Raw genomic sequence first — 24217 nt, forward strand, 5'->3', positions numbered from 1 at the left:
GCAAATCAACCCGACGCTATCCCACATATGCATACTTTCCTTTTTTTTCACAGAGGAATAGACTCACACAGCAGCTGCAGTCTGTAGATCTGTGCAGCACATTGTGTTCGGTGTGTCCTTCTGTAGGCAGTTCATCAAAAGGCTTCTTTCTGAGTCACGAGTCCAACAAAAGCTGTTGTTTTCTGAACGGAAACCGGGCAGTGCTCCCAAAGAAGTCCCTTCATTCATATCAGTGTTTTAAATGAGCAGCAGGGGTTGTCGTTATTTGATTGGATCATCTTGGATTCGTTCTAAATTGGCTGTGTAGCCGCTAGCCTGCAGAGCTAGCATTACGTAAGCTTGTCAGTTTGTATAACGACGTCACAAGCTTTTTTTTTCCCATCGTTTTCTCTCTGTCTGTCTCACACACACCCATCCTCCCCTGCAGTCACCTCGTGATGAGTGGCAAGTGACATCATCAAGGCTTTCAATGAGCATGCCAGCGCGGTTTTTAATCTGCATCACACTGGCGACCAACCCCCTCCCTAAGCTGCTACTGTGGCTGTCAATCTCAGATCAGCCGAGCCAAGGTTTATTGCTGCTGCCGCACAGAATGCATGATGAATGTTAATGCGGCCAGCAGCGCTCAGATCCTATCTGACGTGCCAACATGTGAAGGTGCACAAATAATTCCCTCGGTTAAAACAGTCACCTGTGTTGTTGAAATACTTTAAAGATGTGTAAAAGGCAGTCTTGTGTTGTTTTTTGGGGTTAATTGGCATTATATGCATCATGAGACCTCGATTTGTGTTATATTTTATTGGACAATGGTACATTATGACATCTTGTGACTAGAATGAATGGAAAATGCAATTCTTTGAATTTCATATCAAGTGTTTGACCTTCAAAAACACATGTACACTGCAAAAAATGCTTTTCTTACTTAGTATTTTTGTCTTGTTTTCAGTCCAAATATAAAAAAAATCTTACATTAAGAAGCATTTACTAGACAAGCAAAAGTTTTTGTCTTGTTTTGTGGGAAAATAACTCAAAATTAATTAAAATAAGCAAAATAATCTGCCAATGGGGTAAGCAAAATAATCTTAATTCAAACAGAAAACAATATTATTTTGCTTACCGCATTGGCAGATTATTTAGCTTATTTTAAGCAAAAACTCCCTTAATTTTGAGTTATTTCCCCCCAAAACAAGACAAAAACTTTTGCTTGTCTAATAAATGCTTCTTAATGTAAGATTTTTTAGATATTTGGACTGAAAACAAGACAAATACTAAGTAAGAAAAGCATTTTTTGCAGTGTATGCATGCTATTTAACAATTGTTCCTATTCTTTCATCAAAATGCAATTACTTTACATGGGTTGTGAATGTCATTCCATGTTGTCTTTAACATCTCTATTGCTGTGTGTTCACAGGAGTGTTCCTCATTCCCTACGTGTTGTTCATATTTCTGGGAGGCATTCCGATATTCTTCCTGGAGATAGCGCTGGGTCAGTTTATGAAGGCCGGAAGCATCAATGTGTGGAACATCGCCCCTCTTTTTAAAGGTTTGCTCTACATCTACATCTACATTACTTTACTTTTTTAGTTATGATGCTATTTTAGGTTGTCCCTTAAAACTTTGCTCATGCATTCTTTATTCAGTTTTATTTTATAATATATATTATAATTTATGTAATATTATATTTAGGGCTGGCAAAAAATGAATCGCATCCAAAATAGAAGTTTGTGTTTACATGATATATGTGTGTTTACTTTGAATACACACATGTACATGTATATATTTAAGACATATTTATATCTATATACTGTATATATATTTATATTATATATAAACATTAATATTTTTTTATATAAATTAAAGAAAATCTTAAATATATTCATGCATATTGTGTAAACACAAACCTTTATTTTCGATGCGATTAATCGCGATTAATCGTTTGACAGCACTAATATGTTATATTATAAATTAAAATACAATACATTTAAAGTTTTATGTATAGTACACTAATTTATATTATATACAAAATAATATCTTATTACCTAATATCATCTGTACTTAATATCACATAATACCTTGACTATTTTATCACGAAAAGGGTACAAATACATTATTACATTATGGCTGCTCTTAAAGGGATAGTTCACCCAAAAATGAAAATTCTGTTTTCATTTACTCACCCTCACGTTGTTCCAAACCTGTATGAGTTTCTTTGTTCTGCTGAACACAAAAGAAGATATTTTGAAGAACGTTTGTAACCAAGCAGAGAGAGCAACCATTGACTACCATAGTATTTTTTTCGCTACTATAGTAGTCAATGGTTGCTCTCTCTGCTTGGTTACAAATGTTCTTCTAAATATCTTCTTTTGTGTTCAGCAGAACAAAGAAACTCATACAGGTTTGGAACAACTTGAGGGTGAGTAAATGATGACAGAATTTTTATTTTTGGGTGAACTATCCCTTTAAGCCTCATTATGTAGTTTAAAGACACCATGAAATCAAATGTGACTCTATTTACGGTCTGAATGCATGATTCATCAGTAGGCTTGCTGCAATAGTCAGTGTTACATCACCACCATCATTTAGATTTTTATATAGTAATACAAATCATTTAGTCCAGTTGGGTAATATACACTACAGTTAAAAACTGAACTGCTCAATTCATCATGAGCCCAAATGAGAGTTGCATCACATATCAGCAGCAGGAGTCAGATTTCATTTATCACATGACGAGAGTGGGGAGAGCTGACTGACAAGAAGAGTGAGGCGTGCTGACTGACAAGATGACGGCGGAAAGATATGGTTTCAAAGCGAAGTGCTATTTAAGCATGCGCCTATTTAAGCAAGGTTGTCATTGTACTATTTTGTGATGCATCACATCCCTATTCATCAGTACACCAGGGCCGCGCACAGACATTTTGAGGGGCAGTGGCCCAAACCAAAAAGAGGTGAACTATAAGGGGCTTGAGTATATTGAATAACAAACCTTTTACAATCATATTGTAAATACAATTGTTAGGCTTCAGTTTATGTAGTTGTAATTATGCTTCCAAAAAGTTGATTCTGCGCTTATGAGAAATTATGTAGCAAATGAGAATCACTAAAATTATTGAATATATATTTTGAGACAAAAGTCTTGTTTATGATTTTCATGCAAAAATAAAAAAAAGTAAATAAAGCAACATAACGGAAGATTATGTAAAAGTATGGTATTTGTGCTAAAAGACACAATAATTAATATGATAATAAACAGCCGGCTGACTTTTGCATTTGTTGGCATGACATGGTTAGAATCAGATTGTAAATATCATTATTATTTATCAAAATACACAGAAAATAGTACAAACTTTGCTAAAGAGATTTTTTTGAACAAGTATTAACATAGACATGATTAAAAAAGCACAATTGTATTACCTTTTTTAATTAGACAATTAATTATCTTCCAAGAACGTGTATATTTTGTACGGTGACGCATTGCTGCCGCATACATATCATTTTTTCCACTCAATTATGTCGTAATAACGAGATATGTTGTTTTAACACCATCTTTTCTCGTAATAACGAGATCTTGTGTTGTAAAAACAGCATATTTTCTCATAAAAACAACATATTTTTCTTGTTAAAACAACATATATTTTCTCGTAATAAGGACATGTGTTGTGATGTGTACAAAAATATGCCTTTATCCACATTAGAGAATTTATATAGCCCATGTGCCTTTGTCACACTTTCATGTGTGAAGAGCAGCGGAAGAGGCTATTTTACACTGAGCTTGCTTCTGCTTTTCAAAAATGGAAGTGTGACAAAGGCACATGGGCTATATAAATTCTCTAATGTGGATAAAGGCATATTTTTGTACACATGTTTTAACGACATAACATCTCATTATTACGGCATAATTGAGTGGACAAAAAATAATATGTATGTATGGCAGCAATGCGTCAAAACAAGTTAGCACTATTAGAAGACCAGGAGAAAAACACTACCAACAAAACAAAAAAACTACCTATGTAGGACCGAAGTACTCAAAATGAAATAATTAAATAAATAATGAATTCAATAAAACCAGTTTATTCTAAAATAGTTCAATAATTATCAACTAGTTAATTTAATTAATCCTTAATTAAATAAATATTAAATGTATCTATTTATTTTTGTAAAATTCCATGAAAACAAAACATTTTTGTTTAATATATTTCACAATATCCTCTTTTTTAACACACTATTACTGTTTAAATATCTTTTTTTGTTCATAATAAAATGGATTTGTCCGCTCTTCAACTGTAAACTAATTAGTGCCGAGCACCGCCCACAGCCTGTTGATTGGCATTTGTGAAATGTCCTCTATCATTATGAAAAAAAACTTTGGAAATACACGATTCATCAAATAGGCATCATTCTTAAATTAAGCATATTGTTATGAAAAACGGCTTTTTGAAAAAGCACATTTTATTATGAAAAAAAGAGATGTATTTAAACAGTAATAGTGTGTGAAAGAGTATATTGTGAAATATATTAAACAATAAATGTCATGTTTTCATGGAATTTTACTAAATAAATAGATACATTTTATTGATTGATTGATTGATTTTTGGGATAGTTCACCCCAAAATAAAAATGTTTTCATGGAATTTTGCCAAATAAACAGAAACATTTAATTATTGATTGATTTATTTAAATAGTTATTGAATTATTTCATAATAAACTGGTACTTTTAATTGTTGTTTTATTTAATCCATTATTTATTAAATTATTTAATTTTGAGTACTCTGGTCCTCCATAACTACCATAACCACTGTCTGTAATGTGGGTTGTAGATTATAATCTACCTGTTAATGGGACATTCTGGAACTGTCGTCTCCACAACCACAGACTGCGAGCGATGCTGTGGAGCGAGCGGGAAAACACAGAGCGGATTAGGGGACTTTTATGGGAATCCTCTGGGGGTGAGGGAGGGAAGGCACCCTTATATACACGTTATATAAGGGATACTGTTCACCTGAAGGGGTTTATTTTTTAATGGATTTAAGTTAAATGCTGTTTCATGCTGTCTTTCACTGGTTTATTTTAGGACTTGGCTATGCCTCCATGGTGATTGTGTTCTTTTGTAACACGTACTACATCATGGTACTTGCCTGGGGTTTCTACTACTTCATAAAGTCCTTCAATTCCACGCTGCCCTGGTCCACCTGCGACAACCCCTGGAACAGCGAGAACTGCATCGAGATCTTCCGCCACTCCGACTGCCATAACGGCACCATTGGCAACGCCACATTTGGCAACCTGACGTGCGAAGAGCTTGCTAATGGGCGTTCACCTATTATTGAATTCTGGGAGTGAGTGATTGTTTTTTTTTATGCCATTAATTTCTCTTTTCAATATTGGAAATGCCTTTTATGCAAGAATCACCCGTGACAAGATTTTGTTGTTACAATTTAACTTGCATTTCTTACTTGGACATGTTGATTTACCGTTACTTAATCCCACATGTCAGAGCCGGTTAAACACATAATTCGCTCTTTGCCTATAATGAACCTGTGGCATTACATTTGGTCACATGGTGCTGCCTGTACAATCTGGATCTGTGTATGAGGTTTATAAATCTACATAATATTGGCAATGCAAGGTGAAATCTCAGATTTGGAAGGACATCTGTTTACAGAGCACATGGATTGACCGTTCAAAACGGCTCATGATTAGTTTTCATGACATCAGGGACAGTAGACTATACCACTCTGGAAAGTCATCACTTTCAAGCTTCGTATGAGTTAGGTAGTTATAAATTAAATACATTAAAACAAAAACTGCAATGAAGCAAAGCTTTGTGAGTTTTCATCCATGAACGTCCATCTCCATCTCAGGAACAAGGTGCTGAACATCTCGGATGGGCTGGAACATCCAGGCGTCATAAACTGGGAAATGGTGCTGTGTCTGTTCGCCGTGTGGGTGATGGTTTACTTCTGTGTGTGGAAGGGGGTGAAGTCAACAGGAAAGGTGAGGACGCTCTTTCTGTCGGTCGGTCTTTCTTTAGTGCATCTCATTACGTGTATGTGTGAACCTTGAAGACGGGTAAAAGCAGTCACATGGACGGCAGAGAATCAAATACCTGCACTACATCTTAAGCTCGGTTACGTAACACTCAGAGCTCATTGTTCACTAGTAGGGAGGCTACTAGCCACTAGTTAAACCACAGTGAAAAACTATCTAACTGTTTTACAAAGAGATTATATATTTTTAAATATACACTACCGTTTGGGTCAGTAATGTTTTGTTTTTGAAAGAAATGAATACTTTTATTCATCAAGGACATTTATAATGTCTCAAACTACTTTTCATCAAAGAATCCTGAAAACAAATTTTCACAATTTCCACAAAAATATTAATATAAGAATGTTTCTTGAGCAGCAAATCATCATAGAATGATTTCTGAAGATTGGAGTAATGATGCTGAAAATTCAGCTTTGCATCTCAGAAATAAATTACATTTTAAAATATATTCAAATGGAAAATAGTTATTTTAAATTGTAACAATATTTCACAATATTACTGTATTTATGATCATTGATGATTGAAGAAAAGACCTCAAAGGCTGCTTGGGGATTCAAATTTGTGTGTTTTTTTTTTACTAGTATGAATTGGACTTTCAAACGCTTACTTTCGCTGTGCTTGTTGTGGGATTGCCTTCTTTGCAAATTATCATTTTAGATCTTCTGTAACCGCTTTCATAGACTTGGTCGGCATTACTGGGAACGCCCACAAAAAAACGTCATATCCGCTTATGCCGTGGGGGAAAGACCTTGTTAGACCCTGTTAGACGCTTTATCTTTACTCTTTGTAATGATTACGATTTATTTTTGCTTGGTGCAGTGCTGAAAAGTTACCATGTGACGTTCTGCACCTCTAGTAAGTTAAAAAACCCTGTTCTAAAGTTTTATTCTGCCAAATAAACAGACGTTAGTCAATTCACACAGAAGGAGAAGAGAGACAGTTTTTACGTGCTTGCCAAAACCACAGATATATTATGTCTATGGCCAAAACCATTCACACACTTTTAGCTAACTGGCAAGCAGCATTAGCTCATCTTCTTCTTTGTCTACTTACTACTTCTTCGTCGTATCAATGTGTGCTCGGCAAGACCGTTTTATGCTTGAGCGCCACCAAGCCGTGTTTTACTGTCACTTCAGCAGCTCCAGGCACGTGAACAAAAGCGCCGATCTCATTGGTCGGCCAGTTTTTAACGCGCCGCATCAAAATAAGAAAACGAACCCGAGGCGTTTTTAAAAAAATGATGCTTTTACGCCTGCCGTTTTGCGCGTCGGTGTGCACACTCACATTGGCGCCCTTTGTTTAGTCACGAGGCGTTAAACGTCGGCGATAAACGCGCGCGAAAATCGTCCCGGTGTGAACAGGCCTTCAGTGTGTTGCATCATTCTTTCATGTAATCTCATCCTGTCTGCAAATCCAGTCTCTTGTTTACAAACGAATCCGTGGTGAAATGAAGGAACAAACACACAATGTCTTCCCCACATGACCTGGATATTCATTAAAAATAAAGTTCATCCATGCATTCATAGTATTGGAATCCGAATCAAAGCGGGATGTTTATTGCTTGGAAGTTCGATCCGGTTTAGCTCCACGTAGGCCAATGTTATTTATGTCAGGCACGAGTCAGTGGGCGGCTTCTGTTGAGGCGGTGTTTCCCCACACTCTCACGTCACAGCCTAGCACATTCTGAGATCTCTCGTTTGCTGGCCCTGGTGTCAGTAAAAGCTTTTCTTTGACTAACAAGGAAGTTTTCAGCTCTGAAACTTACGGGATATTCTTATATTACCATGACCTTTTAATATCACAAGCTCAAGGGAAAGTTGACTTCTCAATTCATCACCCCTTTAAATTCGGGAACACTGAATTAACGTCTTCATGGAAAGACTGGGTGATTTATGAAGTTGGCATGTCATACCTATTTGGAGTATTTTGATGAGAAAATGACACCTCTGGCCATTGCTTCTGTTGGGTCGTTTATCAGTCACAGATACTGTACAGACAATCTGACCCAATACGGCTCAGTTTTTCTATATATCTTGCTCTATCGAGTGGCAAAAGTGACTCTACACAGGCTATACTGGGTTAACCCCATGCATTTCCATTGTGGGGGAATGGACTGTTTTCCCCCATGTCGACTCCGCCCCCAGCGAAGACACGACGAAGCTCACTATGTTTTGGAACAGAGCATATATTCATAGTAATTTCAGTGTAATTTAAACAGCCAGTTGAATCCAATATTTTTCTCTCATCTGAAACTTTAATTCACTTGAATTCACTCTCAAAGGTCTTATGCAATCGTAGCTTGTTAATATGCTGCACATAAATTCATAAAAATATGGGTTGCACTTAATTGAGTGGGTTAATTCAAGGTTTAGGGGTAGGTTCAGGGTTAGTACCTAATTAGTGTCATTACTAAAATAAGTATGTTCATGCGAAACAGGACTGTACAATACATTTCTACCAGAATAGGATGTCAAAGACTGCATCTTTTTTCATTTCCCTTATTTACTGCAGCGTGACTTTATTGCATAACCTTGATTCGCATAGCTCCACCCACTGCTGCTTTGTCACAATAGCGCTGAAGTGAGGCATAAAGGTAGCCATAGCAACATTATTTGTCAAGGGGGTGTGGCGGGAAATATTACAAAGTGCCTTGTCAGGGAGACACACTGAGATTGGCCAGTCACGAGCCGGTGTCTGCAGTGGGACGTGATAAGGTGCTCGTTCTCTCTCTGCGAGGCGGGATCATATGAACCCTTAGTAATATAATAACTTCATTTTATTTCTTCTGCGTATTGCTGTGTAGAAGGTCATCCTCGTATTACAACATGCCTCTGCTGCTCTAAAGTCTGCTGTGTTACTCCTGTGTACTCAAAGCGGTGTTTAATGTTTCTAGTCAAACAGTCAAGGAAGGTCAATAATGGAAAGTGGGTTATTTAAACCTGTTTATTTAGTTAAATATTTAGTTGCCAACTTGTGTTTTTCCTTCATAGTTTTTCATTGATGCAAAGGACACACTGAGTAAGCGTTGAGTCAAGCTCATTCAGACGATTGACGTACACACACACACACAAACACACACACACACACACACACAATAAGCCAGTGTTATAGTGAGCTAATTGGCTATTTCAGAATCTGATTAATTATTACGGGGCACAAATACTAAGCGGCAGATTACCCCAGATTCACAGGTCTCATGGGAATTAGAACAGAGTTTGTTTACTGACAGTATTTTTAGTTCAGGTCTATTTCTGCATCTTTATAGACACTTGAAAGCGACTGAATCTTAAAGTCCGAGCTGGTAACAGAGTTATGGTAGGAGTGTTTGATTTAAACGGCTGTGCGTCAGACAGCTAATTCTATTATCAAAATACAAGTATAGTCTTGCTGTGTGTATACACAGCAATATTTACCAACCCTAAACTTTTGAATGGGATGATATTATACAATACCATTCAAAAGTTTAGTGTTGGTAAATTTTGTCTTCTATGCTTACTACGACTGCATTATTTTGATAATAAGTAAAAACAGTCATATTGTGAGAAATAATTGCAATTTAAAATAACATTTGAATAATTCATTTTAATATATTTTTAAATGTAATTTATTCCTATGATGGCAGAGCTGAATTTTCAGCAAATATTATTTCAGACACCATGATCCTTCATCAATAATTGCAATAGGCTGATCTGATACTCAAGAACCATTTCTCAAAATAATATTTTTGTGAAAACCATTTTTTTCAGGATTCTTTGATGAGTAGAAAGTTCAAAAGAACAGCATTTATTTGAAATAGAAATGTTTTTTAATAACTTAAATATCTTTACTGTCACTTTTGATTAAATTAATGCATCCCTGCTGAATAAAAGTAGTCATTTATGTAAAAAACCCAAACATTAGTGAATAAATTAAAAAGATTTTTATAATATATAATGTATATTTTAATTTTGTTGTATTAAAATATATACTTATAATATATATTTTAATATTATATTGTTATTTTTTATAAAAAGAATATATAACTTTTTTACTGTATTTACTTATATACAGTGTTGGGTAAGTTACTCTAAAAAAGTAATTAATTACTAGTTACTAATTACATCTTCAATAATGTAATTAGATTCCTGTACAAATTACTCTGTCCAAAAAGTATTTAATTACTTATTACTAATTACTTTCTAAATCCTATCAATCTCGACTAGTTAAGTGATTCAAGGGATAGACATGAAACGGCTATTTTAATTCATTCAAATACATCATATAAAACTACATAAATTATTCTTATTAACTGACCAAAATATTACAAATATGAGAAGGATAGATACAAACATGCATTTTAAAGTTAGACTTAAAATTTTGATGTTAATTCCACTATTGTATTATATATAATTGTTGTAAAATTACATAAATAATAAGAGTAATCCCATACTTTACTAAGTAATTAAATTACATTAAATAATTACTTAGTAACTAATTACACCCAACACTGCTTATATATATACTACTGTATATTTTATATGGCAGTGAATTTTCTTAAATCAATCATTATTGACCGATGTGGTTGAGAGGTAATTGGGTCGTTTTTCATTGATATGTCAGGATTCATTACAGTTCTTGTCAGGACTACTAGACATGACATGGGGCTCTGGACTGTGGACAGACAAAGATGTCAGAATGACGTGGAGAATTCAAAAAGCTCTTACAATCCACAGCACATCATAAACAGTGACCGTGTTTTTGTTGTAACTGGGCGGCATTGTACTTTTCGAGTTGAGCTCGCCTTCCTAAGGGAATTAGTAGAGAGTTTTGAAAGAACAATTGAAGTCTGCGAAGAGCTGGGGCTGAGCGGCGTGCTTTAATGTGATGGGCTTGATCTAGAATGGCTGTCCTACTTTTATGTGTCTATGTGGAGCAATTACTAAAGACTGCCAGCCTCATAAGAACATACAGTGAGCCAAGTCCATAAAGCAGCAACACTTGGAATGAGCAGGTCTCATTTAAATTCTCACTGATAACAATCTGTCTCGTATTGTCAGAGTTCAAAGCTCACACCGTTTGGACCCGGCCACTGAATCAATAAACCTCTCCTTGTAAAAAATAAAATCTGCAATGATCTGATAACAGAAGGCAGTGAGACGTGCCATACATGCTTCCTGGCTTTATTCACATGACAGAATGCTCAGCATGTGACTAACACTGTCCTTGCTGAGGCCCGAGAGAGATAAAAATATTTTAAGATGCAATGCAGCAAATTCCCTGATATAAATCTACAGATAATATTGGCTTAAACTAGATTATGTTATCTGGATTTTATGTGGCTTTCTACGATCAGTCTAGCAAATGCTCTTTAATGCATGTAAATGCCTGCCAAAATCATTTATTAATCACTGAATATAACATACTATTGTCAAAAATGTGATTATGAAGAAAATATGAGTGGTGTTTTTTTCATGCAACACCATGCTAGCATGTTTTGGGGGGGTTGCCAGGGCGTTGCAAGGTCATTGCCAGGGAGTTTAGGTCATTCTAATCTTTTCGAGAAATAATAGCATCTCTGCTCAACAAACATGATTTGAGATATCGGTCACGGCTGTTGCACATGAGTTTGGCAAAGTTTATTGCTTATGATTCAAAAACCCCACTAAAATATTAGCAATATTAATAGTAATATCCCTAGTAAATGCAGCTAATATGCCAAAACCAGCAAGTTATGTGTAAGGTAGGTAATGTGTTATGTTCTCTCCTCCAGCTTTATATATAATTGAACATCTGTGATTTTGTTTTGTTTTTTCGACCTAGAAATAAAAGACACATAACACATAAAAGTTTGGCAAAAAAAAAAAAATGTTTGCACTCTTTTTAAGTTATTAATCAAATAAGCAAAAATTGACAAATCAATTAGGCTACTATGAAGTTTTGTGACAAAGTTTAATGTTTATGCTTCGAATGCCCCACTAAAGTATTAGCAATATTAATAGTAATAGCCTTAGCAAATGCATTGCAAATAATAGGTTAAAACCTAAGATAAATTATAGGTAATAAAGGCCCGGTTTCACAAACAGGGCTTAGATTAAGCCAGGATTATGCCTTAGTTCAATTGACCGTTCACAAAGACCCGCCCCCTTTAGTTACTGTTGCTATGTCCGACAAGCTGCGCTCTCACACCACACACACACACACACACGTTCTCAAGCAGTGAAAAACACATCGCAGAGCAAAGAGGACACTGACAACACACTGACAGACAGGACAGAGCAGGTTACTTTTAATATGAAACAAAGTCTCAACTCTAAATAAATGTAAACGATAAATACCGTTTTGTGGCTCTTTAATGTGTGGTGACAGGCCTCAGTTAAAGCTGCTCGTGAACAGATCACCTCTTCCTTCTAGTTAATGTATAGTATCAAATAAACATGAATGAACTTCAGAAGGAATGTTGTTTCAACCACAGAAAGACGTCAGTACACACCGTTTTTCAAGTTCAAGTCCACCGATGTAAATCTACGAACTCTCTTGACTGCTTTATCGGACAAAAAATGGCGTATTCTGCAAATAGCGGATTATGATTGGTCAGATCGCCTGTCTTTCAAACTCCCGGCGAAGGGTGAATTAGGACATTTAAGTAGCTTTAGAAAACTGGTGTGCATCTTGAGACATAACAATGGCACAGACATATTTGAAGATATCTCAATGCAAGTTGCTTTCAGTTAAACGGCTCAAACATGCCTTTTAGTCTGAGACTAGGCTTGTCTGTGAAACCGGGGAAAAACAATGAACTTGACTGTGTGTGTTTTCACAGATCGTTTATGTCACTGCCACGTTCCCGTATGTGGTCCTGATTATTCTCCTGGTGAGGGGCGTTACTCTTCCTGGAGCTTATGATGGGATCTTGTACTATGTCAAACCTGATTGGTCTAAGCTAGGAGAGGCACAGGTGAGACTTTTAGCTTTTCTCTTTTAGCTTCATACCTTTCTTTGGATAAAATCATCTGCTTTTACCCAGATGAATAAATGTAATTCAATATGCTTCACTTTTTCTTAGTTTATTTACTTTCCTCCCTCTTCTATAGGTCTGACACACAATACTTTAATACTGTTTCTTAGCACTTTTAAACTGGACTAGTATGTTTCTCTCCTGGAGCCACTTTGAGCTCAATAATCCTTTCAGAGGTGGATCTGTTTGTCTGACGGTCATTGCTCTTTCTGTCTCTCTCAGGTCTGGATCGATGCCGGTACTCAAATCTTTTTCTCCTACGCTATCGGGCTCGGAGCCCTCACCGCCCTGGGCAGCTATAACAGATTCAACAATGACTGCTATAAGTAAGCCTCCAATCACAGCCTTGAAGAGACAAGGACACATTTTGTTGTGCCGTCTTGCGATCTTTCTGAACCGCTGTGTTTTCGTTTCTGAAGACGTTGTGTCTAGTACATTCACCCAATCAGAGAGCCCTGACCTTGCCTTATAAGAAGCTGGATTGTGTGACTTGCAAAGAGCAAATGGCCTCTCACTTTAATAGATCTCAAATGCATACATTAGGAGCCAGTTCTTTGCTTTGACTTTAATGTACAAAGCACTTTGTCTGGATATATATACACGGAACATCTGGGATTGATTTTTTTATTTAAACCTGAAAATAAAAGATTTCAAAATATATATATATATATTTTTATAAAGTTAGGTAAAAAAATTTTTAATTAATTTGTATTAAATTAGAATGAAATGTTAATAGGGAACTACAAAAATAAAACATCATGCCTTAATATAAATATTTCCATTTTAATTTTTTATTAATTATTTATTTGTACTAATTTAAATGTATAATTATTTTTAAAGTAATAAATAATTAATTGTTTTGTTAATTATGAAATCATTTATTAATAATTTTTATTCTGTGCATTAAAGTACATGGGCCCTATTTTAACGATCTAAGTGCGTGGTCTAAAGTGCACGGCGCAGGTGCACCCAAGGCGTGTCCGAATCCACTTTTCCTAGTTTAACAGCGAGCCAGGCGCATGGTCTAAAAGGGTTGTACCTATTTCTCTTAATGAGTCATGGGTGTGTTTTGGGCGTAACGTGCAATAAACCAATCAGAGTCTCATCTCCCATTCCCTTTAAAAGCCAGTTACGCTCGCACTATGGCGGATTCGCTATTTACATGGTGGAATATAGACACCCTCAACCTGACGAGTCAGTTTAAATACATATGTGTATTGCTACAATTGGTTAAATAAGTAGCCACTTTCATTCGTCATTACTGCAAATAGATCGTTCTGATACATGCAATGACTATCCATCATGACATGTAGGCACTTTTATCTTTATGTACACAATTATAATATTTTACATTGTAATCCTTTTATTTTTAATATTTGGTCTGCTGCGCATCCCTGTGTGTGTAATGAGCAGAGTGTACGCGCATTGTGTATTCGCCTATAGGCGCATATTACTAACACGCCCCTTTAAATAACACAAAAAATACTTTTGTTGGTCAATGGTGCAGCAACACACCAACAATGCGCCTGAACACACCTGGTTTTCAGACTAGCACGGCCATGGGTGAACAGATGAACGCGAGTCCATTTGCTATTTAAACAATGTGACGCTGGACGAAATGATAACTGCATTGGACTGAAACTAGCAAAAAAACACTTGCATCGGTCTGGCGTCACATTGCGCCGGGTTTATTATAGGGCCCCATGTCTCTCATGAAATCATGTTATTTAATGCATTATACTCTTTAATGTATAACCTTAAGTAAATATAATTGACTATAAGGTGGCATTATTATTATACATTATGAATGCATTTTAATGCACAAAGATTCTAACATTTATAGTGGATTGTATACAGTACATAGGCTTCATCACATGTGTTACACAACCACACATGCCACAACTGAGCTGCAATTAATGTTTTTTTTCTTCTCTTCTCAGGGACGCTTTTGTTCTGGCTTTTATTAATAGTGGTACCAGTTTCTTTTCTGGTTTTGTGGTCTTCTCCATCTTGGGTTTCATGGCTTCTGAGCAAGGTGTGGACATCTCTAAAGTGGCTGAATCAGGTAAGAGTCTGCCGTATTTACTTCAATACAGGTGACAGATTGTGTACTATATCGGAAAGTAAGACAAACTAATGTATACGTTTAAAGGATATTTATGTGTGTGCCACCCAGCCCTGATCTTAGTACCAGGCCTGAAACAACATGCATCTTAATGCAGGTGTTCAATAATTCACTTTCTCTTGTTTTTAGTGCACATAAGTGAATGTATTTCTGACCTGGGGCTGGTTCTTGTAAATCATTTATGACATCAATATTTAATGCAAGAATGATCTGCTGAAAATGAATGCATTGTGTGAGTCATGAACATGTGATATGATGACGATATTCTATTGTAAATGAATTTCAATGCAGTGTGATTTGTGGCTTATATTGTACTTACTATAACTGTTTATTGTTGGTTTGACAATATCACTGAAAGCAGAATGTAAATGAAGATCATGTTTATATTTATGCACAATGCTATTTGCTCTTAGTCATATTACTGTGAAAGGGAGCAGACAATTAGCAGTTTGTTTTATCTGTGTGTGTGTGTTTGTGTTTGTGTGTGTGTGTGTATGCATACCTTTTTGTGTGCGCAAGTTTATAATGGTAAATAACAGATAATGGTTCATGAATTAACAGCTGTATGTCACTCATTATTTTTGTATTGGGTGGGATAGTGTGTGTGTGTGTGTGTGTGTGTGTGTGTGTGTGTGTGTGTGTGTGTGTGTGTGTGTGTGTGTGTGTGTGTGTGTGTGTGTGTGTGTGTGTGTGTGTGTGTGTGTGTGTGTGTGTGTGTGTGTGTGTGTGTGTGTGAACGTTAATGTGTCTGTTCTGAATGAAGAGGTGTGTGTGTGTGTGTGTGTGTGTGTGTGTGTGTGTGTGTGTGTGTGCGCGTATGTTTGTGAGTTTTCGCTATCACAATTAGTGCAGTCTTCTTCCTGTATGCTGTGTCCTCCATGAACACAAACACTTTATGAGGATTCCCAGAATGCAATTCCTTGATTTGCACACATAAAAGCAAATACATTTATTGCCGTTTTAAGTAAAACATTTTATGTTTATTACCTACAGTGAAAAACAGATCATTCACAATAGAAATAAACAGACATCACAGACTACACTAATAGCTTGTGGCATGAATTGAACGGCCCGCATGCTCTTCAGCGACGCTCACGCATGCAGACGTGTCGCTGTAGCTCATAACACATTGGCCTACATGTTTCACATTTAAAGTGTGAATACCAGGCCTTCTGTCGCATAGATTTTTTTAAGTTATCACTAATAATCTGTACATAACATCCTCCAGAATTGGCACTAGATTCAGGCTGCATAAAAAATAAATGCACACTATAAATGGTTCTCCCTTTGAAGATCTGGGAAACCACCAGATATCCCAATATCCAAAAAGTGATCATGAATCTAGATGGTTAGTTAAAGGTCATTTATGCTTTATAGTCATCTTCTTCATACACTACACACATTTTTTAAGAAAACAACAGTTATTGGAGTGTGTTTTATTAGAAAATTCTGTTTCAGTCTTTCTACTTCAAAATTTCACGTTTATTTCAATGTGTTTCTTGGTAATTATCTGTGACATTTACTATCAATTTCTGAGTTAAAATAGTTTCAATTCAAACTATATATATATATATATATATATATATATATATATATATATATATATATATATATATATATATATATATATACTGTATATAACTTTTCTATAGACACATGGACATAATTATAGCATAATTATGATATAATTCTGTGACATTTAAATCCTTTAAAGCTTTATTAAGAAATGACTCTTAATAAAAGCTTGATCATTAGGGTGACCCGACGTCCAGTTTTTCCTGGGACAGTCCTGTATTTCAGCTCTATTTTTAGTGGCCTGACTTAATATGAAAAAATCCTGTTTTGTCCAGTATTTCTTCTTTCTTAAATTGTCTTTGCTAGGTGATCATATAAAAGTAGGGTAGTAGTCTTCTGTCGCACGAGAAAAGCCTAATCATAGGTAGCCAATCTCGTCATAGTATATTTTGGCGAACAAAATTATCATCCAATCACAATCACTTGCAAGCGGGATATTAGAAAGCATGTCATTACTGATATTTTGCACCAATTTCCCAGGAAGTGATGATTTTGTTCTCTTCACATGAGATGAAAACACTACTTTATTCACAAATATTTTGTGCGATTAAAATCTTGCACATAAGTTAAATTAGCATTTTTGGATGGATACGCCCAAAACGTTTTTTTTCACGTGGCTGGCGTATTTTTTCAATTGTTTTCAATGGGAGCGCCACGTTTTTAAAACGGCATGAGCGTAACGAGGTGCTGAACGCCTATTTCATAATCAAACGATGAGCACTCTGCAGTTTTTACCAGTCGCCGAGAGTTGAAGAATGTTCAACTTTGAGTAAAAATTAGGGATGCACCGATCCACATTTTTTCATTTCCGATCCCGATACCTGAATTTGGATATCGGCCGATACCGATACTATTCCGATACCAGAGCTGCGTTTGCTTTAATATTATTATCATCATTATTGTCTATTTTATATGATGCTGAAATGAACTCCTCTCAACAGGCAAGTATGATATGTACGTATTAGGGATGAAATGGTATGGAAATTTCACATCACGATAATAGTAACCCAAATTATCACGGTTATCAATATTATCACGGTTTTGTTCATATAAGATGAAAGTGTTCAAAAAGAACAGATGCACATATTTAATACATTTCAACAAGTTTTATATTTGAAAATAAACAAACAACAAATAAATCAAGCAGCTCTAAGCACTTTAAGCTAGATTATGTGGGATTTCCTTCCTTATAATGGCCGTCGTCAATGGCAACGCATAACGCATAAATCTCTAATATTATCTCTGTAAATATATTCTCAAGCAATATTCTCATCAGTGTTCTATCAGCTATGACACATATAGTGAAATAAAGCATATATTTTCATATGATTTGACTGTTTATTTTATTAAATATAAAAAATCCAAAAGGTGTGCATCATACCTGACACCTATACACTTTACAGTCAGTTTTATGACCAAGTCATTCTCTTCAAATGTAATTTAAGTTAGAAACGTGTGTACCAGTGTTGTATGTAACTTTAGAGACGGCCCCTAAATTCGCGAACGTCAAGCCAACTTTAAGCCAGTCATATCAGATGCGCTGTGGTTCTGTAGTGTTTGTTTGAAACTATTTTCGGTGCTGAAATAGAACAAAAACAGTCAATCACTGTATGATGAGTGAATCTCCTGCATACATCGCACATTTATCTCTGCTTTGAGTGTAGATTTCAGCGAGTGAGAGCGGCGCGCGCTCTGAACAAAACTCCGCTAATCTGAACGCCTCTGATTATTATATTCATAAACTCAATATAAACACGTGTGATTGGTTATAATGCGCAACGCGATTATAACAGATTGCTTTTGAGAAGACCATAATAAGTGCAAAGTGGCTGGTGTAAGTGTTACACGCCACAGCCGAAATACACACGCAGATGGTGATTGTTAATGTCAAGCCCTGATTATTATCTCTTAAATGTCACCCTAGTCTTGAACTTATCTGCTTTTTTTAAATGTTTGATTGCGTTCGTTGTGTTGTACGACGCGAGGGAGCTTCCACCTCTCTGAATTACGGTTTTGCAAACATTGTCTTGCTCTGCGGTGTTTCCAGTGTGAAGTATTTCCACACAGCTGACATTGGCTAGCCACAATGCTGCTCAATGCTATCCTGCTTTCTGGCTGCAAACTGCGGGATGGATTTCCTGAGCGGGGCGTGTCTCATAACTCTGTGTCTCATTGAGCCGTGCCTCCGTTCAGGAAATCCATTCCGCAGTTTGCAGCCAGCTAGCAGACAAGCCGGTGGGAATCACTTTTGGAGTCATTGCAGCAGACAACGTTAATGCGCAGACATGGTTCAAGGATATCGGATTTCTCCGCAGGTTGGATCGAGAAAATCCGATACCTGAATTACGCTGGTATCGGTCCCGATACCGATACTGGATCGGCCCCATCCCTAGTAAAAATGCATCGCTCATGACCAATGGGCCAATCACAATGGAGGAGGGACGAATACAACACCGATCACCCTATTATACTACTATTTCTCTAAAAAACACAACCTGGTCATTTTAATAAGCAGCCATACATAAAACTTTAGATGTACTGACTTGTCGACCCATCATCTGCATGCATGTGCATTTAACAGGATTTTTAATCAGTAAATTAGCCATATCATAATGCATCTTTGGGCATGAAATTTAAATAATGACATTGATGTGAGCCAAAGTTAGCCCCAGAAATCAAAATGAAATAGTTTAACCTCCTAAGCATATGAAGAAATCTAAGACTATCCTTTTCCCTAAATAAACCCCAGCTGACCTGGTTTAAAACGGTACAGCTTTTCAATTGCTGCTGAGCTCCATTTTGTGTTAATGGTATTACTCTTTCCCCTGCATGTTAAATTAGTACTGTCCTTTCAAAATCAGTTTGAGCTTGCGGCGGCACAGAAGCAGTGCGCTGGTTTGCAGTAAAGGACAGCATGTTCTTGGCCTGAAGGAGAGACTGTGCAGTAGACAGCAAGAGTAAAGGAGTATGAAGTGATAATATTTTTAAATGACCTGGCAAGATGCCACTGACTTTATACAAAGTGACCCTCCCGTCCTTGAATTTAATGAATTTTCATAGGATCGCAGCTTTAACATGTTGTACTGCATGTTTTAAAGGGGTCAAATCATGAAGGATCACATGTCCTTGCTCTTTTCATGATGCCAAGTTAAGTTTAATATTAATGCAAATATTAACTTATTAAATTGAATGTAGCTTGCGATTTCTTCTCAATGAAGTAAACGCGCTTCTAGTTTCGTAATTATTCCAAGTCTCTTTTTCATGGTCATATTGATGTTTTAAATTCAACATCTGACAGATCCGGCCAACGAATGAGTCGCTAATCTGTAATCTATACTAATTTTATTACTTTTGTACTTGGTACTGTAACAGTCATGGCTGGTTCAAGTCAAGTCACATTTATGTAGTAGCTTCACAATGTTTTCATCCACCTATTTTTAATGCAAATTTTGGATTAGCGAACACAAAACACACGATAGAAACGCCAAGAGGCACATATATTCTAAAAATGCTCAATTGAGGCGGATCATTTTTCATCCAATAAGAACATGATGAAACTATGATGAAAAACACATTTACTGAATAAATCCCTCAATGCTCAACTAAATACTCACATGACTTTGCCTTAACAGAGGATGTGATTGGATAACTGGACGAACCAGCGGAACAATTTCATTGCGCAGCATCTCAAATGTTGGTTTGATCATTCTGAAATGCCTGAGCCGAAGTCTGTCCTCAGAATGATTTGCTATAATGACCTCCCAGAAGTGTCTCAAATGATTGCGTTCACAAACATCAAGCATCCGAACACACAATAACATGAGAGCGTTTGTGTTTCGTCTGCAAATCATTTATGATGGAGGAAAAAGAGCCAGAGTGGCTTCCCTGATTGTAGCAACTTCCATTTTTATTACTGATATTTTGCGCCAATTTCCCAGGAAGTGATTATTTAGTTCTCTTGAACAAATGGGATGGAAACGCTGCTTTATTCACAAATTTTTTGTGTGATTTAAATATTGTGCATAAGTTAAATCTGCATTTTTGAAAGGAAACATAAACTACAAAATATTAGGATGTGTGCCCCCAAAGCGTTTTTTTCACGCGGCTGGCGTATTTTTCCAATTGTTTTCAATGGGAGCGTCACGTTTTTAAAACGGCATGAGCTCGAGAGTTGAAAGTATGTTCAACTTAAAATGCATCGCTCATCAGTAACACTTCCGCGGATATTCCGTATCATAGCAAGAAAAGTGTCTCATTTGCTGCGCTGCCAAAACACTCTCAAGCGCCCACAACGAGGCGTTTTCACTTTGCTTTCTATGATACGAAATATCTGCGGAAGTTTTACTAGAATCTCATTCTCTCTTTGGTTGACACACAGCCTAATGGTGCGTTCACATCGGACGCGAATGACGTGATTTGCGCAAGTGATTTACATGTTAAGTCAATGCAAAGATGCGAATAGACATTCTGCGGTGCGATTCGCGCGAATGAGACGGCCCGATGACGCCAGAGAACTTTGCCGGATATTTGCGCCGTGTTAATCAATCAGGAGCTTGCTCTAGTAGTGACAACAATGAGGAGAAAATCTGTATATTAATATCTGGTTCAGACAATATGATTATCACTGTGATAACATTAAATAACATGAAACACAACCCAGTCTCTTTTTGTTAAATGCAAGTTTATGTATGATCAATAATACAAAAGTATAAGTAAAAGGTATAATAAGCTACACATGAAATAAAGCAAACAATTCAGTCAAACATTCAAAGTCAGTGCTAGTCGGCTACAACGGTAACGTAAAGTTAAAGCCTAAAAATAAAAAACTAATGAAACTTCACTTTGCCCTCAGCCTAAACGATTTGCCAGAGAACAAATTATAGATCCATGAGACCAAAGATCGCCCGTTACATCTACACAAGACGAATTATAGCTCGAGACACCACAGAGACATCAGAGCCAGCGGCAGATGGCAGAAGGACTGGCCGAGGAAAGGCTGCTCTCGCCGGGGTTAACGAGCGCTGAGCGCCGCTGATCCACTGGAGCCCACAACTCCGAAAACGCCAGATAAAATGTTCAAATAGGCACTCTTTTTTATAAATAAACCACAAATTTGAGCTTTAAACAACTACATTATCGCTTGAAAAAGTCATAAAACTACGTTTTGTCACACATTAACAGTAGATTTTAACAAAAAAGACGTGTAAACACAGCCCATGTCAGCCATTTCTCAACGAGACGATCCACTGGCAGAAGCCCTGCCCATGAGGCGAATTTGCGTCTGTTGTGAAGTGAATGTCATGCGCTAATGAAGCGAATTTCACGCGCGAATGAAGTGAGTAAACTCAAAATGTTCAAGCTTCCAACTTCGCGCAAATAGCGCAAATTATTCGCGTCCAGTGTGAACGCTACATAAGGGCCAGATTTACTAACAGCTTGCGCCAGGACAAACCCTCTTTTGGCATTAAAAAACTAATGTCAGGATTTACTAAAGACACGCAGTGGAAAATTTGTGAAAAACCTTATTGCATACGCATTTGTAGGAGTTTCCCTTTCAGATGCAAAATTTGTGGGAGGAGAGTATTTAAATGAATCACGCAAGGTGATTTACTAAGGTTTGCTCTCGTCAATTTACTGGTGTTTGCGCCATTATTTACCACCCCAAAAAAGGGTCGTAACCAAGTGGCAACCTCCCCTCAGTTTTTCTTGAAGCCAATACGGAAGTGACTTAAACTGCACTTCATGGACTGGCCACTAGAGACAGACTCCAGAAGGAGCAGAATCTCATTGAGCTCATGTTAAAATGCCCAACTTTACAGCAGAAAAAACATGTTTACAGTCTGGGAAAAATTGTGGTTTTGGTCTATACGGCTAATTTTGCCCTTCATGACGACTGTGAGGAGGGTGATTTTTTTTTTTATAACTCATTTGTTTATATTATATTAAAGTTCTGCTTAATTAAGGGCGTGGCCACTTTGAGTGGCAGGTGGATTGCCGTTTGTCTGCTGTCTGTTAGTCATCACATCACCTCAGCTCCGCCCACGTCCCGCCTCTTTGCCCATTTTCCGCTATCCAAGATGGCAACGGCCAGCTCGACCCAACTTTACACTTCAAAACTGCTCTTCAGAATCCTATGGGTGACGTCACGGACACTACGTCCATATTTTTTTACAGTCTATGGTCTTAACCCAGACATTAATTTGCGTTGCTCTTGGTAGGTTGTGTTGGTCATTATGGAAATGATTCGGCTGCTTCTGTGCTATTTAATTTGCGTATCGTAGAGTAGATCACGCGTATAACTTTACACTCCCATCTGCGTTTATTTGGCCCTTTTTTGCTGTTTAGTAAATTTGGCCCTTAATGTTGCAAAGTTGTTCATTTGTGAAAATTTCAGCTGTAAAGCAGCTCTAAAAAGATAATAGTGTCATTATTCAGTTTCAATGATAGTTCAATGATTTTAATTTCAGGAATCAGAAACCCCAAAAAATATGATTTGACCCCTTTAAGTATACATCCAAAAGGCACACACACACACACACAGACATGTTTTGAATGTGCGTCTGTAAGAATGAGTGAGTGTGTGTGAAATCTCATCTGCGCGTGTGTTGGTCCTTGTCTTCTAGTGTGTTGTCTGTGTCAGTGTGATGTTTAGAAACAGATCCTAAGGTCTAAACGAGACTTTCTGTGTCAGTGGGCTTGTGTTGTGATGTCCGAGTGGGTTGTGATGTGCTGTACTTCCAGACAACTTTGAGAAGGAAACCATTGACACATTGTTTGTGGCTTTTTCTTATTTTTCATTTTCCTGCAGCACACAATCGGATGACAGTTACAGTTAGAAAGCGAACCAGATTCCCGTCATAAATTTGATGCTTTGACTAGTTTTCCTTGATTGTCTTCAGTCCCGTATACATATATATATATATATATATCTTGTGATTCATATATATTCATTTATATCTCTATATCTATATTTTGGCTTTATTTAAGTATTAATTTAAGGATTATTTAACCAGGAACTTTGCCTCTTGAGATGTGCACATCTCGATTTCAAGAGGGGTCCTGGAGCAGTCTGCCAACGCAGGTAAACCTCTGATATCTAATGTTAGCATTTACACCACTACTACAGCCCAGCCCTAAAGTCAGCACCTACGAGCGTCTGCCGACACAGGCAGGCCCGACATGCACAGCCTAGCCTAGCGTCATTTCACAATTAGGGTCATCCATCTTGAGAGACAAAGCCAAAGTGTGGAAAAACTGTAAACTCAGTCTGTTTTAACCCCAACACAATAGAAACATGCTAATGTCTAGCACTAACATTCTCCAAACTTTTGTCAGTGCAGTTCAGTGTTGAATCTCACAGAACAGTCACTTGACGTTAATGTAAGACACATCCTTCTTCTGGCTCTTCACCTTGTATTTCCATTCAATTTCCCTGCATCGTGGTTACATTTATCAGCCATCAAATAAAAAGAAAGGCC

General features: G+C 36.9%; 1 protein-coding gene across 3 annotated transcripts in view; it reads left to right on the forward strand.

Moving 5' to 3' along the window:
- Nucleotides 1-24217, forward strand: part of slc6a8 (solute carrier family 6 member 8) — a 53200-nt gene that overhangs the window by 16166 nt on the left and 12817 nt on the right. For all 3 annotated transcript variants that reach the window (XM_079827999.1, XM_079828000.1, XM_079828001.1), the window contains exons 2-7: nucleotides 1412-1543; nucleotides 5069-5333; nucleotides 5859-5991; nucleotides 12845-12979; nucleotides 13262-13365; nucleotides 14980-15104. In XM_079827999.1, coding sequence (XP_079684125.1) covers nucleotides 1412-1543; nucleotides 5069-5333; nucleotides 5859-5991; nucleotides 12845-12979; nucleotides 13262-13365; nucleotides 14980-15104 — 894 coding nt within the window. The remainder of the gene's footprint in view (nucleotides 1-1411; nucleotides 1544-5068; nucleotides 5334-5858; nucleotides 5992-12844; nucleotides 12980-13261; nucleotides 13366-14979; nucleotides 15105-24217) is intronic.

This window comes from Gobio gobio, assembly GCF_949357685.1.
Source record: "Gobio gobio genome assembly, chromosome: 10".
NCBI lineage: Eukaryota > Metazoa > Chordata > Actinopteri > Cypriniformes > Gobionidae > Gobio > Gobio gobio.